We start from the raw sequence: 17,725 nt of genomic DNA, 5'->3' as shown, positions 1-17,725 counted from the left end.
TCCTTTCTCATGCCACATAAATATACGCACACATAATTATCTTATCACATAAGCAGTAATACTAAAAGAAATTCTTATTACCAAAAAGAAAGCAATAATACTGCAATAATTGTTTCTTTATTCTAGAGCTATGTTTTCATTTGTATTTCATTTGGGGGTAGAGTGGGACCTCATGTCATGTACACATTTTATAATTACATATATGGGCAACTGTAGCATGTGATATTTTTTCTAGCTATGGCAGGACAGTGCCACTGATATCTATGGATAAGAAGTGGAATCAAACATTAGCTAGGAATTCAAATGAGGTAAAAACCATTAAACTGTCAAATGACATTATCAAATGAGAGAGTAGTTCAGGACTTAGTTGGTGGGAATCAACTGTATTAAGAAGTATACAGTATGATGCAACTGATTTACATCAAATGTATCTTCTCTAAACTAAGGTGAGACTCCTAACAATGGTTGGATGACTATGATACAATGCAATCTCCAAAAAATTTGATGGATGACTATGATACAATGCAATCTCCAAAGAATCTGAAACTATAACCAAGTCCAATAGAATCAAATTCTTGACTGGCTGCCTCTGAACTGGGAAAAGAAAAAACAATTACTTACCAGATCAGAGTCTCAGACTGGCTGTCTCCTGACAGCTGCCTCTAAATAAGACATGACATGACAGAACTATGAACAGCCATCATAAAAGCCAATAACAAAGCTCCCAAAGAAAGAGCAAAAGTAACAACAGATAAAATTAACACCTTACTACAGAAAGGCCTTAAATAACTTTTCAACATAGTCAGCATATTTCTAACAAAGTATATTCTTTCTTTCTTTTATACTATTCGCCATTTCCCGCATTAGCGAGGTAGCGTTGAGAACAGAGGACTGGGCCCTTGAGGGAATATCCTCACCTGGGCCCCTTCTCTGTTCCCTCTTTTGGAAAATTAAAGAAAAAAAAAAAGTGAGAGGGGAGGATTTCCAGCCCCCCGCTCCCTCCCCTTTTAGTCGCCTTCTACGACACGCAGGGAATACGTGGGAAGTATTCTTTCTCCCCTATCCCCAGGGATATATGTTTTGCTGAAATCTAACACTTTGTGAAGCATTATTTTTACCTCCCCTAATGTAGAAAAAATAAACCTCTTCAATGAACTAACAAAAACATCTTTTTTCTTTCATGTGTAAACAATTTCCCGTGAAATCAAGGTAAGATAAGGAACAGATAACTAAACCATGGAGAAATAAAAAGCTAACCTGGCTTTCTCCTCTGTTTCGTCTTATATAATAATGGGAGGGAAGGATTTCCAGTCCCCTGTTCACATTCCTATCAATACAAAAAAAAAAAAATGATCTTTTTCATATGAATTCTGACTTTACAACTGCAAGGTTATATTCCTAAAACCCTGTGGTTGGCAAAATCACAGTTGTTATGGGAAATAGGTTATGGGGGGAGTGACCCTTGATAGATATACCTTTGGTCCTATTATGACTACTTCATAACCAAAAATCAGCATTCTATACCTCAGAAACATGTTCACAATACAAAAGTATAGAGAAATGATGTACAAAACTGTACAGTTAAGAAATAAAGATATAATACAGTACAGATGGATGGCAGTACATCACCCCTGATGTTCTGCATTTGGCCTCTATATTCCTAGAAAGCAGGCAGCCAGCTACTGTGTGCAAAATGCTACCTCATATTTCAATGGTTCACAACTTTGACTCTAACACCAAAATACCTCCTAATAGATACTGCACTATTGTCTTATGCAAGACAGTCAAATTAGTCCACATCTTTTCATAAGACTCAATTTCTTTGCCCTCCTTGGGGTAGCACAACTCACACTACAAGCCTCATGCTATGAGGCTATATCTATAGCCACAAATTACAAAAATTCCTAAAGTGAAATACATTTATTTCACATGATTTCATTATCAAGCATTATACATAGTCAGGTACACTTCACAACATGCAATCAAACCATTAACGTGTGGTTGTGTGGCACTTTTCTACTAATTTCAGTTTAGTTCAAACATGATCAGACTCGCTCAGTACCCAACTCACAAGTTTTATGAACATGAGAGCAAAGCAATAATATAGAAATAAAGTAAGTAGCTTAAAAACAAAAGAAAATCTATATTTGTAAGTGTTAGATTATGCAAGATAATGCCATGAACCTAGTGAAAGATAAGCAAATGTCATCACTTAAAACTGATCAAAGTAAACCAGAATAAGACAATATATACCATCCAAAATCTCAAAGTTGGTTTCATGTGAACTGGTAGAACAATGTTGAATATGAAATAGGAAAAGATTCAAAGCTAGAGAAAAAAATCAATAACTCTGCCCTAGTGCTCTCTCCAAATCATTCTCTCACAAACCAATATATTTCTGAAGTACACTTATTCCTCACTTTACACACGGGTTATGTTCAGCGAAAACCTTGCACAGAGAAATATCATATAGCCCACCAATAAACATAAATTGAAATATGGGATGTGTGCAGCAGCTTCCTGGTGAGCACTGGCAGATTCTCCCATTACCTTCACATTATGTAGCTTCCGATTTTGAATAATAGCCCACCAATAAACATAAACTGTAACATGGGAAGTGTGCAGCAGCTTCCTGGTGAAAACTGGCAGATTCTCCTGTTACCTTCATGTTATGTAGCTTCCAATTTTGAATAAACTTATCTACACCTCCTTTATTTGCTTGAAATGACTTAACTACATTATCTTCTTTAAATAAAATGCTCATAAATCTTCAGAGCTTTAGACCTTAGCTGAAGTTTACTAAGGCTGCTTTTCTTCTTTGTCTAATGCTCTATGTATAACAAAGCATTTTCTCCATAAATGTTTTTCTAACACTTGAGGTTACCTTGAGAGATAGTGTAGAAGAGTGGACCACTGCACTTCATATTTTCTCTGCATCCTCCTTTATATTACAGATGGTAGACTCACCCAGGTTGTAAGCATATCCTAGTGCTGATGCCCCCTCACCAGCATCAGTGCATCATAAGGTTCCTAGACCCGTTTTTTTAGGTCAGAGAGGTTCTCTTCTGCATAAGTGCTGGTTCTGGGGTTGGAGATTATGCTGTATGTTTGGATGCCAATTTTATAAAAACATAAACACATTAAGTTGCAGGAAAATCACATGAGCAGGCATATCCAAATTACAGGCATAGATCCACAAACAACAGTGGTAAGTGCAAGACAGAGCAGCTGGTGGAAATGTGGCGCACTCCACCCAGGACCCATACTTACTCCATCCTCCAATCCTAACTTATGCTTTTGTGCAATTTCTACTGCACTGATGCTCCCTTACCAACATCAGTGTGTCATAAGATTTCTAGCTCTGTTTCTAAGGTCAGAGAGGTTCTCTTCCACATAAATGCTGGTTCTAGGGTAAGAGAATGAGAACATGTTGCCTAGTGTTTGGATGTTATATTAACAAACACAAACAGTGGGTGACAAGAAGATCACATTAGAAGGCATACCCAAATTGCAAAAGGCACAGATCGGCACAGAATGGTGATAAATTTGAGACTGAACCGTTGGGGGGAATATTGTGTGCTCAACCCAGTGTCCACAATTACTCCACAAGCCAAGCCTAACAGAAGTTTTGGTGCACTTTCTACAGTGCTAACACTCCCTCATCAGCATCAGCATGTCTTAAGATTTATAGCTTTGTTTCTACGGTTAGAGAAGTTCTCTACTGTTTAACTGCTAGTTCTAGGGTAGGAGGAGATGTTTCTGGTTAAACACAGTGAGTAGCTTGAAAATCACATTAGCACATATACCCAAATTGCACAAATAGCAAAAATCCAAAAACAGAGGTGGTAACAAGACTGACTCACTGGCAAGAATATGGCATGCTCCACCTAAGACTCAAGCTTACTCCATTCACTAACTCTCATTGAAGTTTCGGTGCACTTTCTAATGCACACAACCTCATGCTAACAAATTTTGACTTCATAAAATGAGGGATTAGTAGAAGCAGGTTTCTTACATAATAGTTGAATTGCATACAGTGATCCTGCATAAAGTGGGGACTGGGTAAAAAAAAAAAAAAACTTGCAAGGAGTGAAAAATAGAAAAAAATCAATAATAAAACACCCAAGAAACATGTGATATTACCTTACACTTACCCTTGAACAAATTGAAAACCTTTTGTCAGAAGTGAATTTGCAGTGAATTGTAAGATAATCATCTTACCATTTGCTTCCACCATTAGTCTTTTATTTCTCCCTATGTAGATTGAGGAATATATCACTGGTCTCTTGGTTATCTTATACTTCTTTTGTGATGCTTTGTAGTTTCATAATAAATACATATTTTTCAGTTCACTATATTTCATTCAAGATCTACTTCTGTCTTCGGGAAACTGATAAGGAGCACTAATTGAGAGGTCAAGAATCTTTTCTTATTTTACATCAAACACTGTTCTACCAACTCATTTGAACACATCTTAAATTATCTGGATGGTATACAGTGTTATTCTGGTATAATTCTAAGTGCTGATATCCACCCATCTTTTTACAGGTTCTTATGAAATCTTACCAACTCATTCCTACCACTTTTTCTTTATATTTTGCTCTGGGTAAGCTGGAAACTATATCACTTGTTTCTTGTCTTCATTATTATCATTCTTATTATCATAATTTTTTCTCTTTCATACTTGATTGCCTTTTTTCATGTTAGAGATAGTTACAGGAGCAGATAAAGAAAAGCCACATCTGTTCATATCCATTCTTAGCTGTCATGTGTAATACATAAACCAACAGCTCCCTATCCACGGCCAGGCCCCACAGGCCTTTCCATGGTCTATCCCGAATGTTTCAAATGCCCTGGTTCAATCCACTGACAGCATGTCGCCCCAGTATACTCCAACTTACTCTATCCCACAGCATTCTGAAAGCCTGCCATGTTTATCAGGTGGGATCACAGGTCATAAAGTGAAGTATGTGTATGTGTCTATGTGAGGAGAGTGTGCAGCACCTGAGATGTAATTCAGTGTCTTCATTATGCTCCCTGTATCATGGTCATGAAGGACCTTCAGATTTGCTGAATTAGCATTTACAGCGATGTAGGGAAAGGTGATGTCCTTAGAGTGGCTGAGAAAGTGTGGGGAATGTGATTTCAGATGGGTGTATGTCTGGTGAGCTAGGAGGGTGGCTGTTTAGTGGTTGTCAGGTCATTTCATTCTTAGGACAATAATGGCTTTGATAGCTTCTGTGCATCTGATCATGAATAAAATAAGTGACTTTTTATGCCTGTAGAATTAGCTTTCCTCTTCATAATGTGTTTTTCCTAAGTTAGGAATGTTCAGGTTCTAATTCATGAAAAAAGGTTTTATTTTTTGCACACCTTCATAAATGGGTAATAAGTGCACTTGGGGAGACCATTAAAAGTAACTGCACACCAAATGAAGTTACCATAGCAAAAAAAAGGCAGAAATTAAAAGACAATGGAGATAAATTATAGATATATCCAAGAACTTGACAGCAACACACTTGGTTCCCACAAAGCTTTGAAGCACTGAGAAAAGTTCAAATCATCCATCATCATCATTATACACATGAACAATCCATAATTTAGCATGGCACATTTCCTTCCAAAGCCAACAAACCACACCACCATACAAACACATCCCCAGTCTGCCTAGGGTACATATATATATATAAATCACTGCATCCATCCAGCAAAACACCCATACACTTCAGTAAAACCCACTCAATACATCTGTAAACTTTATAATTATCTCTCTTTCCCTAATATACTTTACCCAGTCTAATAACCCCTTACCCTTTCTACCCCTAACCACTGAATCAAAATAAGGGTCTAATAAGCTATGCACACAACACAATAAAAAGTTCTGCCTATGTGAGTATCATACAGCCAGAAGAAGCAATGTAACGAGGGTGGTAAAGAAGCAAAGAGAGTGACAATACGATGATAATGATGATGGAACAAGGTTGGTGATGGAACAAGGGAAGCAACAGATTGAAAGTATTAACAGACTGAGGGAGGTAACAGAGCAAGAGATGTGGTAAAGGAGTGATGTTGGTGATGGTGAAAGGGTGTTGATACCATCAATGTCCTAAAACTTCAAAACAAGTGGTCTATGAAAACTGTAGTGCAGTGAGGGTAGTGATGGAGAAAAGGTGGCAATAGAGATGATGAAGATGGAGAGACAGCAAAGTTAAAGTATTACTGTCTTAAAATTTGGAACAAACAGTAATTAGAAGTCGAATAAGAAAAGTGATAAAGGGGTGGTGACAGAGCGAGGGTGGTAATAGAGCAGGGAAGGTGATGGAGCTAGGATAGTGAAGGAGCAAGGATAGTGGTGGAGCATGGAAGGTGGTAAATCATCAGTAGTGGTGGAGCTGGAGTGATGGTGGTGATAGTATCATTGTCCTAAAATTCCGCAACACTCACTGGAAACTAAAGTGGAGAGAGGGTGGTGATAGTAATGCTGTCCCCATAATCCATAATCCATCAGAGGATGGAAACAAACTGTTCGCATATGACGTGTGATAGAAAGCAATGACAACACTTTCATGGAGTATTATCACCACAAAATGTTTACAGCTACTAAAAACTGACCTGTACGGAGAAGAATGGGCCTACAATGTGGACGGTAGTTTCTTCTGAAGTAGTGGATCCTTGTTGAGGAAGCTTAATTACAGAACCAGTTTGTCGTTGAAGATCACGAACATTTTGACCTCCTTTACCAATTATACGTCCAACCTGAGGAAATATAAGCATATAAACAGCTATGAGAACTGTTGCGCATAAGGCATTTTGAAGTAAAAATAATCCATCTGATTTGACATTTAATAAAACAACACAATCACCTCCATTTGAGTTTGTTGATCTTTAATCTACTCAAGTACACCTTACCATACATAGCTGTTCAATACAAATACATAAAATGACAACCCCCTCTCCCCGCATGCGCGTGAGGTAGCACTAGGAAAAGACAACAAAGGCCACATTCGTTTACACCCAGTCTCTAGCTGTCATGTATAATGCACCGAAACCACAGCTCCCTTTCCATATCGAGGCCCCACAAAACTTTCCATGGTTTACCTCAGACGCTTCACATGCCCTGGTTCAATCCATTGACAGCACGTCCACCCCAGTATACCACATTGTTCCAATTCACTCTATTCCTTGCATGCCTTTCATCCTCCTGCATGTTCAGGCCCCGATTGCTCAAAATCTTTTCCAATCCATCTCTCCACCTCCAATTTGGTCTCTCACTTCTCCTCGTTCCCTCCACCTCTGACACATATATCCTCTTTGTCAATCTTTCTTCACTCATTCTCACCATGCGACCAAAACATTTCAAAACACCCTCTTCTGCTCTATCAACTACACTCTTTTTATTACCACACATTACTTACTCGATCAAACCACATATTGTCCTCAAACACCTCACTTCCAACACATCCACCCTCCTCCGCTCAACTCTATCTATAGCCCATGCCTCGCAACCATATAGCATTGTTGGAACCACTATTCCTTCAAACATACCCATTTTTGCTTTCCGAGATAATGTTCTCGCCTTCCACACATTTTTCAACACGCCCAGAATTTTCACCCCTTACCCCACCCTGTGACTCATATTCACTTCCATGGTTCCATTCCCTGCCAAATCCACTCCTAGATATCCAAAACACTTCACTTCCTCCAGTTTTTCTCCCTTCAAACTTACCTCCCAATAGACTGGTCCCTCAACCCTACTGTACCTAATAACCTTGCTCTTATTCACATTTACTCTCAGCATTCTTCTTTCACACACTTTACCAAACTCAGTCATCATGCATACTTCCCATGCATTCCCGTGTGTCATAGAAGGCGACAAAAGGGGACGGGAGCGAGGGACTGAAACCCTCCCCTCCTTGTATTTCAACTTTCTAAAAGGGGAAACAGGAGTCATGTGGGGAGTGCTCATCCTCCTTGAAGGCTCAGATTGGGGTGTCTAAATGTGTGTGGATGTAATCATGATGAGAAAAAAGGAGGGATAGGTAGTATGATTGAGGAAAGGAACCTGGATCTTTTGGCTCTGAGTGAAATGAAACTCAAGGATAAAGGGGAAGAGTGGTTTGGGAATTTTTAGGAGTAAAGTCAGCGGTTGGTGAGAGGACAGGAGCAAAGGATAGGAGTAGCACTACTCCCGAAAGAGGAGTTGTGGGAGTTTGTGATAAAGTGTAAGAAAGTAAACTCTAGATTGAAATGGGTAAAACTGAAAGTGGATGGAGAGAGATGGGTGATTATTGGTGCCTATGCACCTGGGCATGAGAAAAAAGATCATGAGAGGCAAGTGTTTTGGGAGCAGCTGAGTGAGTGTGTTAGTAGTTTTGATGCACGAGACCGGGTTGTAGTGATGGGTGAATGTGGCAGTTGAGGGAATAATTGGTGCACATGGGGTGTTCATTGTTGTAAATGGAAATGATGAGGAGCTTGTAGATTTGTGTGCTGAAAAAGGACTGGTGATTGGGAATACCTGGTTTAAAAAGAGATATACATAAGTATATGTATGTAAGTAGGAGAGATGGCCAGAGAGCATTACATGAAAGAGAGACTTTTGGATATTAATGTGGTGGAGAGATGTCTAATCATTATCTTGTAGAGGTGAAGGTGAAGATTTGTAGAGGTTTTAAAAAAAAGAGGAGAGAATGTTGGGGTGAAGAGTGGTGAGAGTAAGTGAGCTTGGAAAGGAGACTTGTGTGAGGAAGTACCAGGAGAGACAGAGTACAGAATGGAAAAAGGTGAGAGCAACGGATGTAAGGGGAGTGGGGAGGAATAGGATGTATTTAGGGAAGCAGTGATGGCTCAAGAAAAAGATGCTTGTGGCATGCGAAGCGCGGGAGGTGGGCAGATTAGAAAGGGTAGTGAGTGGTGGGATGAAGAAGCAAGATTAATAGTGAAAGAGAAGAGAGGCACTTGGATGATTTATGCAGGGAAATAGTGCAAATGACTGGAAGATGTATAAAAGAAAGAGGCAAGAAGTCAAGAGAAAGGTGCAAGAGGTGAAAAAGAGGGCAAATGAGAGAGTTGGGGTGTAAGAGTATCATTACATTTTAGGGAGAATAAAAATATGTTTTGGAAGGAGATACATATAGTGCATAAGACAAGAGAAATGGGAATATCGGTGAAGGGGGCTAATGGGGAGGTAATAAGAAGTGGTAACGTGAGAAGGAGATGGAGTGAGTATTTTGAAGGTTTGTTGAATGTATTAGATGATAGAATGACAGATATATGGTGTATTGGTCGACGAGGTGTGCGAAGTGAGAGGGTCAGGGAGAATGGTTTGGTAAACAGAGAAGAGGTAGTGAAAGCTTTGCGGAATATGAAAGCCGGCAATGAGGCAAGTTTGGATGATACTGCAGTGGTTGACTGATTGGTGAGGATATTCAGTTTATGTATGGCTCATGGTGAAGTGCCTGAGGATTGTCGGAATGCATGCATGGTGCCACTGTACAAAGACATAGGGGTAAAGGTGAGTGTTAAAATTACAGAGGTATAAGTTTGTTGAGTATTCCTGGAAAATTGTATGGGAGGGTATTGATTGAGAGGGTGAAGCATGTACAGAGCATCAAATTGGGGAAGAGCAGTGTGGTTTCAGAAGTGGTAGAGGATATGTGGATCAGGTGTTTACTTTCAAAAATGTATGTGAGAAATACTTAGGAAAACAATTGGATTTGTATGTAGCATTTATGGATCTGGCTGGAGAAGGTATGTGATAAAGTTGATAGAGATGCTCTGTGGAAGGTATTAAGAATATATTGTGTGGGAGGCAAGTTGCTTAAAGTAGTGAAAAGTTTTTACCGAGGATGTAAGGCATGTGTACGAGTAGGAAGAGAGGAAAGTGATTGGTTCTCAGTGAATGTTGGTTTGCAGCAGGGGTGTGTGATGTCTCCATGTCGTTTAATTTGTTAATGGATGGGGTTGTTAGGGATGCGAATGCAAGAGTTTTGGAAAGACGGGCAAGTATGCAGTCTGTTGTGGATGAGAGGGCTTGGGAAGTGAGTCAGTTGTTGTTCGCTGATGATACAGCATTGGTGGCTGATTTGGGTGAGAAACTGCAGAAGCTGGTGACTGAGTTTGGTAAACAATTGGGAGGTAAGTTTGAATGAAGAAAAACTGAAGGAAGTGAAGTGTTTTAGATACCTGGGAGTGGATTTTGCAGCAGATGGAACCATGGAATGGAAGTGAGTCACAGGGTAAGGGAGGGTGCAAAACTTCTGGGAGCAGTGAAAAATGTGTGGAAGGCGAGAACATTATCTCGGAAAGCAAAAATGGGTATGTTTGAAGGAATAGCGGTTCCAACAATGTTACATGGTTGCAAGGCGTGGGCTATAGATAGGGTTCTGCAGAGGAGGGTGGATGTGTTGGAAATGAGATGTTTTAGGACATAATGTGGTGTGAGGTGGTTTGATCGAGCAAGTAATGAAAGGGTAAGAGATCTTTGGTAATAAAAAGAGTGTGGCTGAGAAAGCAGAAGAGGGTGTATTGAAATGGTTTGGTCATATGGAGAGAATGAGAGGAAAGATTGAAAAAGAGGATATATGTGTCAGAAGTGGAGGGAATGAGAAGTGGAAGACCAAATTGGAGGTGGAAGGATGGAGTGAAAAAGATTTTGAGTGATTGGGGCCTGATCATGCAAGAGGGTGAAAGGCATGCAAGGAATAGAGTGAATTGGAACGATGTGGTATGCTGGGGTGGATATGCTGTCAATGGATTGAACCAGGGGATGTGAAGTGTCTGGGGTAAACCATGGAAAGTTTTGTGTGGACTGGATGTGGAAAGGGAGCTGTGGTTTCGGTGCATTATACATGACAGCGCGCCTAACACATAATCTAATAACGCTCTCTGGCCATCTCTCCTACTTACATACGTATACTTATGTATATCTATTTTTAAACCAGGTATTCCCAATCACCAGTCCTTTTTCAGCATATAAATGTACAAGCTCTTCACCATTTCCATTTACAACACTAAACACCCCATGTACACCAACTATTTCCTCAACTGCCACATTACTCACCTTTGCATTCAAATCACCCATCACTATAACCCGGTCTCATGCATAAAAACTACTAACATACTCATTCAGCTACTCCCAAAACACTTGCCTCTCATGATCTTCCTTCTCATGCCCAGGTGCATATGCACCAATAATCACCCATCTCTCTCCATCCACTTTCAGTTTTACCCATATCAATCTAGAGTTTACTTTCTTACACTCTATTACATACTCCCACCACTCTTGTTTCAGGAGTAGTGCTACTCCTTCCCTTGCTCTTGTCCTCTCACTACCCCTGACTTTACTCACAAGACATTCCCAAACCACTCTTCCCCTTTATCCTTGAGCTTCGTTTCACTCAGAGCCAAAACATCCAGGTTCCTTTCCTCAAACATACTACCTATCTCTCCTTTTTTCTCATCTTGGTTACATCCACACATATTTAGACACCCCAATCTGAGCCTTCGAGGAGGATGAGCACTCCCCGCGTGACTCCTTCTTCTGTTTCCCCTTTCAGAAAGTTCAAATACAGGAGGGGAGGGTTTCCAGCCCCCCCGCTCCCGTCCCCTTTAGTTGCCTTCTACGACACGTGAGGAATGCGTGGGAATTATTCTTTCTCCCCTATATATTTTCATCATACTTTGCCCCTGGCTCCCGTGTAGCGAGGTAGCGCAAGAAAACAGACGAAAGAATGGCCCAACCCACCCACATACATATGCATATACATACATGTCCACACATACACATATATATACATACACAGACATACACATGTACATAATTCATACTTGCTGCCTTTATTCATTCCCTAATACATGACAGCTAGAGACTGAGTGTGAACGAATGTGGCCTTTGTTGTCTTTTCCTAGCTGTACCTCACGCACATGTGGGGGGAGGGGGTTGTTATTTCATGTGTGGCAGGGTGGCGATGGGAATGAATAAAGGCATGTGTGCGAGGTAGTGCTAGGAAAAGACAACAAAGGCCACATTTGTTCACACTCAGTTTCTAGCTGTCATGTATAATGCACCGAAACCACAGCTTCCTTTCAATATCCAGGCCCCACAAAACTTTCCATGGTTTACCCCAGATGCTTCACATGCCCTGGTCCAATCCATTGACAGTCCGTCGACCCTGGTATACCACATCGTTCCAATTCACTCTATTCCTTGCATGCCTTTCACCCTCTTGCATATTCAGGCCCTGATCACTCAAAATCTTTTTCACTCCATCTTTCCACCTCCAATTTGGTCTCCCACTTCTCCTCGTTCCCTCCACCTCTGACACACATATCCTCTTGGTCAATCTTTCCTCACTCATTCTCTCCATGTGTCCAAACCATTTCAAAACACCCTCTTCCGATCTCTCAACCACACTCTTATTATTACCACACATCTCTCTTACCCTTTCATTACTTTCTCAATGAAACCACCTCACACCACTTATTGTCCTCAAACATCTCATTTCCAGCACATCCATCCTCCTCTGCACGACTCTATCTATAGCCCATGCCTCGCAACCATATATCATTGTTGGAACCACTATTTCTTCAAACATACCCATTTTTGCTTTCGAAGATAACGTTCTCGACTTCCACACATTTTTCAATGCTCCCAGAACTTTCGCCCCCTTCCCCACCCTATGATTCACTTCTGCTTCCATGGTTCCATCCACTGCCAAATCCACTCCCAGATATCTAAAACACTTCAATTCCTCCAGTTTTGCTTCATTCAAACTTACCTCTTAATTGACTTATCCCTCAACCCTACTGTACCTTATAACCTTGCTCTTATTCACATTTACTCTCAGCTTTCTTCTTTCACACACTTTATCAAACTCAGTCACCAGGTTCTGCAGTTTCTCATCCGAATCAGCCACCAGCGATGTATCATCAGCGAATAACAACTGACTCACTTCCCAAGATCTCTTATCCACAACAGACTGCATACTTGCCCCCTCTTTCCAAAACTCTTGCATTCACCTCCCTAACAACCCTATCCATAAACAAAATTAATCAACCATGGAGACATCATGCACCCCTGCCGCAAAACAACATTCACTGAGAACCAATCACTTTCCTCTCTTCCTACACGTACACATGCCTTACATTCTCGATAAAAACTTTTCACTGCTTCTAACAACGTGCCTCCCACACTATATATTCTTAATACCTTCCACAGAGCATCTCTATCAGCTCCATCATATGCCTTCTCCAGATCCATAAATGCTACATACAAATCCATATGCTTTTCTACGTATTTCTCACATACATTCTTCAAAGCAAATACCTGATCCATACATCCTCTACCACTTCTGAAACCACACTGCTCTTCCCCAATCTGATGCTCTGTACATGCCTTCACCCTCTCAATCAATACCCTCCCATATAATTTCCCAGGAATACTCAAGAAACTTATACCACTGTAATTTGAGCACACACTTTTATCACCTTTGCCTTTGTACAATGGCACTATACAAGCATTCCTCCAATCCTCAGGCACCTCACCATAGGTCATGCATACATTAAGTAATCTTACCGACCAGTCAACAATACAGTCACCCCCTTTTTTAATAAATTCCACTGCAATACCATCCAAACCCGCTGCCTTGCTGGCTTTCATCTTCCGTAAAGCTTTTACTACCTCTCTTCTGTTTACCAAATCATTCTCCCTAACTCTCTCACTTTGCACACCACCTTGACCAAAACACCCTATATCTGCCACTCTATCATCAAACACATTCAACAAACCTTCAAAATACTCACTCCATCTCCTTCTCACATCACCACTAATTGTTATCACCTCCCCATTAGCTCCCTTCACTGATGTTCCCATTTGTTCCCTTGTCTTACGCACTTTATTTACCTTCTTCCAAAACATCTTTTTATTCTCCCTAAAATTTAATGATACTCTCTCACCCCAACTCTCACTTGCCCTCTTTTTCACTTCTTGCATCTTTCTCTTGACCTCCTGCCTCTTTCTTTTACACATTTCTCAGCCATATGCATTATTTCCCTGCAAAAATCATCCAAATGCCTCTCTCTTCTCTTTCACTAATAATCTTACTTCTTCATCCCACCACTCACTACCCTTTCTAATCTGCCCACCTCCTACGCTTCTCATGCCACAAGCATCTTTTGCACAAGCCATCACTGCTTCCCTAAATACATCCCATTTCTCCCCCACTCCCCTTACGTCCTTTGTTCTCACCTTTTTCCATTCTATACTCAGTCTCTCCTGGTACTTCCTCACACAAGTCCCCCCTTTTCTGAAAACCTGTACAAATCTTCAATTTTGCCTCCACAAGATAATGATAAGACATCCCTCTAGTTGCACTTCTCAGCACATTAATATCCAAAAGTCTCTCTTTCACGTGCCTGTCAATCAACACGTAATCTAATAACGTTCTTTGGCCATCTCTCCAACTTACATACGTATACTTATGTCTATCTCTCTTTTTAAACCAGGTATTCCCAATCACCAGTCCTTTTTCAGCACATAAATCTACAAGCTCTTCACCATTTCCATTTACAACACTGAAACCCCATGTACACCAATTATTCCCTCAACTGCCACATTACTCACCTATGCATTCAAATCACCCATCACTATAACCCGGTCTTGTGCATCAAAACTACTAACACACTCACTCAGCTGCTCCCAAAACACTTGCCTCTCAATCTTTCTTCTCATGCCCAGGTGCATATGCACCAATAATCACCCATCTCTCTCCTCCACTTTCAGTTTTACACATATCAATCTAGAGTTTACTTTCTTACACTCTGTCACATACTCCCACCATTCCTGTTTCAGGAGTAGTGCTATTCCTTCCCTTGCTCTCGTCCTCTCACTAACCCCTGACTTTACTCCCAAGACATTCCCAAACCACTCTTCCCCTTTACCCTTGAGCTTTGTTTCACTCAGAGCCAAAACTTCCAGGTTCCTTTCCTCAAACATACTATCTATCTCTCCTTTTTTCTCATCTTGTTTACATCCACACACATTTAGACACCCCAATCTGAGCCTTCGAGGAGGATGAGCACTCCCTGCGTGACTCCTTCTTCTGTTTCCCCTTTTAGAAATTTAAAATACAAGGAGGGGAGGGTTTCTAGCCCCCCGCTCCCATCCCCTTTAGTCGCCTTCTACACCCCACAGACCTTTCCATGGTTTACCCTAGACATTTCACATGCCCTGGTTCAGTCCATTGACAAAACATCGACCCTGGTATACTACATCATTCCAATTCACTCTATTCCTTGCAAGCCTCTCACCCTCCTGTGTGTTCAGGCCCTGATCGATCAAAATCTTTTTCACTCCATCCTTCCACCTCCAATTTGCTCTCCTGCTTCTTGTTCCCTCCACCTCTGACACATCTATCCTCTGTCATTCTTTCCTCACTCATTCTTTCCATTTGTCCAAACCATTTCAACATGCTCTCTTAACCATACTCTCTTTATATCCACAACTCTCTCTTACCTTATCCCTGGGGATAGGGGAGAAAGAATACTTCCCACGTATTCCCTGCGTGTCATAAAAAGCGACTAAAAGGGGAGGGAGTGGGGGATGGAAATCATCCCCTCGTATTTTTTTTTTAATTTTCCAAAAGAAGGAACAAAGAAGAAGGCCGGGTGAGGATATTCCCTCAAAGGCCCAGTCCTCTGTTACTAATGCTACCTCGCTAATGCAGGAAATGGTGAATAGTATGAAAAAAAAAATCTCACCCTTTTATTACTTACTCAATCAAACCACCTTGCACCACATACTGTCCTCAAACATTTCATTTCCAACACATCCAACCTCCTCTATGCAACCCTATATATAAAGCCCATGCCTTGCAACCATATAATATTGTTGGAAATACTGATACTTCAAACATAACCATTTTTGCACTCCGAGATAACATTCTCACCTTCCTCTCATTCTTCATCTCTTCCAGAACCTTTGCTCACTCCCTCACCCTGTGACTCACTTTTGCTTCCATGGTTCCATTCACTGCTAAGTTCACTGCCAGATATCTAAAACACTTCACTTCCTCCAATTTTTCTCCATTCAAACTTACATCCCTTTTAACTTGTCCCTTAACACGACTGAACCTAATAACCTTGCTCTTCTTCACATTTACTCTCAACTTTCTCCTTTCACACATTTTTCCAAACTCAGTCACCAACTTATGCAGTTTCTCATTCGAATCAGCCACCAGAGCTCTTTCACTGGCAAACAACAAATGACTTACTTCCCAGGCCGTGTCATTCCAAACAGACTGCATACTTGCCCCTCTCTCCAAAACTCTTGCATTTACCTCCCCATCCATAAACATACTATACAACTATGGGTACATCATACACCTCTGCCACAGACCGACCTTCATTAAGAATCACTCTCCTATCTTCCTACTTGCACACTTGCCTTACATCATTGGTAAAAACTTTTACAATATACATAAAATTGTTTAAATCTGTTTGAAACTATCTAAACAGTAGCTTTAATGAGCACAGTACTAGCTCTGTTGAATGGCAAATGAAAACCTTAAGTGCTATCAGTATTCTATTTGTGGGACAACTTCTCTCTCAGAGTTCAAATCATCATATTCATCCTATTCTTAAACTTTTTAAAGGCCTTTGTTTCTAGGATCCATGAAAGAGAGAGTGATGACAGTTGATATTCACTGTTGTTATAGGATAGCTATTACCAGTGGCAAATTTTATGAGGTTTTCACACTACCTACAAGAGACTTTCCATTACATTACATGGGTACCAGTCTGACAACTCAATGATGCCCAGAGGAGGAAAACAAGCACAACATGAAAACAATTTCTCAACAATGACAAGCTTTCAGTAGTCAAAACAGCATCAAATCTCCTTTTAGATTTGTTGATTTTTATGGGTACAGGTTATTTCACCAAACAATGAGGAATAGCCTCTGTTGAAGTGAGAAAATGGTAATGGAGAAACCAGAGAGTATCATGACTGGATTATTTCTTTTTTTTTGACGAGTCGGGTGGGGGTTAACGAATAGATATGAATAAAGCAGTCATACAACTCAGAGCTTGCCATAGGAGAGAAACATGTCAAACCAGCTTTTGTGTTCATATCATTAGCCTACATGCCAAACCAGTTTGTGTATTCACATTAAATACTTCATTTAATTAACCTACCTGTGAAGATGGAACAACAATTTCTACAGTTAGTCGAACATCCTCTACTCCTACGCCATAACCTTCTTCACGTATTTTCTCAAAGATCAGGAACTGGGCCTGAAAAAGAAAATAGATGTGCTGTATTACATACGAAAGGTTCTATAAAAAAAAAGGGACAAAAAGAGCTCTGTAATTTGAACACACACACACACGTGAGGAATGCGTTGGAAGTATTCTTTCTCCCCTATCCCCAGGGATATATATATATATATATATATATATATATATATATATATATATATATATATATATATATATATATATAATTTTTTTTTTTTTTTTATACTTTGTCGCTGTCTCCCGTGTTTGCGAGGTAGCGCAAGGAAACAGACGAAAGAAATGGCCCAACCCCCCCCCCCATACACATGTATATACATACGTCCACACACGCAAATATACATACCTACACAGCTTTCCATGGTTTACCCCATACGCTTCACATGCCTTGATTCAATCCACTGACAGCACGTCAACCCCGGTATACCACATC

General features: G+C 40.4%; 1 protein-coding gene across 7 annotated transcripts in view; it reads right to left on the bottom strand.

Annotated features, from left to right (window-relative positions):
• Positions 1 to 17,725, bottom strand: part of Imp (IGF-II mRNA-binding protein) — a 729,352-nt gene that overhangs the window by 12,323 nt on the left and 699,304 nt on the right. For all 7 annotated transcript variants that reach the window (XM_071671623.1, XM_071671628.1, XM_071671627.1 and 4 more), the window contains 2 exons: positions 17,194 to 17,292; positions 6,613 to 6,756 (listed from right to left, as the gene is read on the bottom strand). In XM_071671623.1, coding sequence (XP_071527724.1) covers positions 6,613 to 6,756; positions 17,194 to 17,292 — 243 coding nt within the window. The remainder of the gene's footprint in view (positions 1 to 6,612; positions 6,757 to 17,193; positions 17,293 to 17,725) is intronic.

This window comes from Panulirus ornatus, chromosome 16 (assembly GCF_036320965.1).
Source record: "Panulirus ornatus isolate Po-2019 chromosome 16, ASM3632096v1, whole genome shotgun sequence".
In the NCBI taxonomy this organism is placed as follows: Eukaryota; Metazoa; Arthropoda; class Malacostraca; order Decapoda; family Palinuridae; genus Panulirus; species Panulirus ornatus.
Note: the sequence above shows the minus strand (reverse complement) of the source record. Positions and strands in the feature narration are given on the sequence as shown.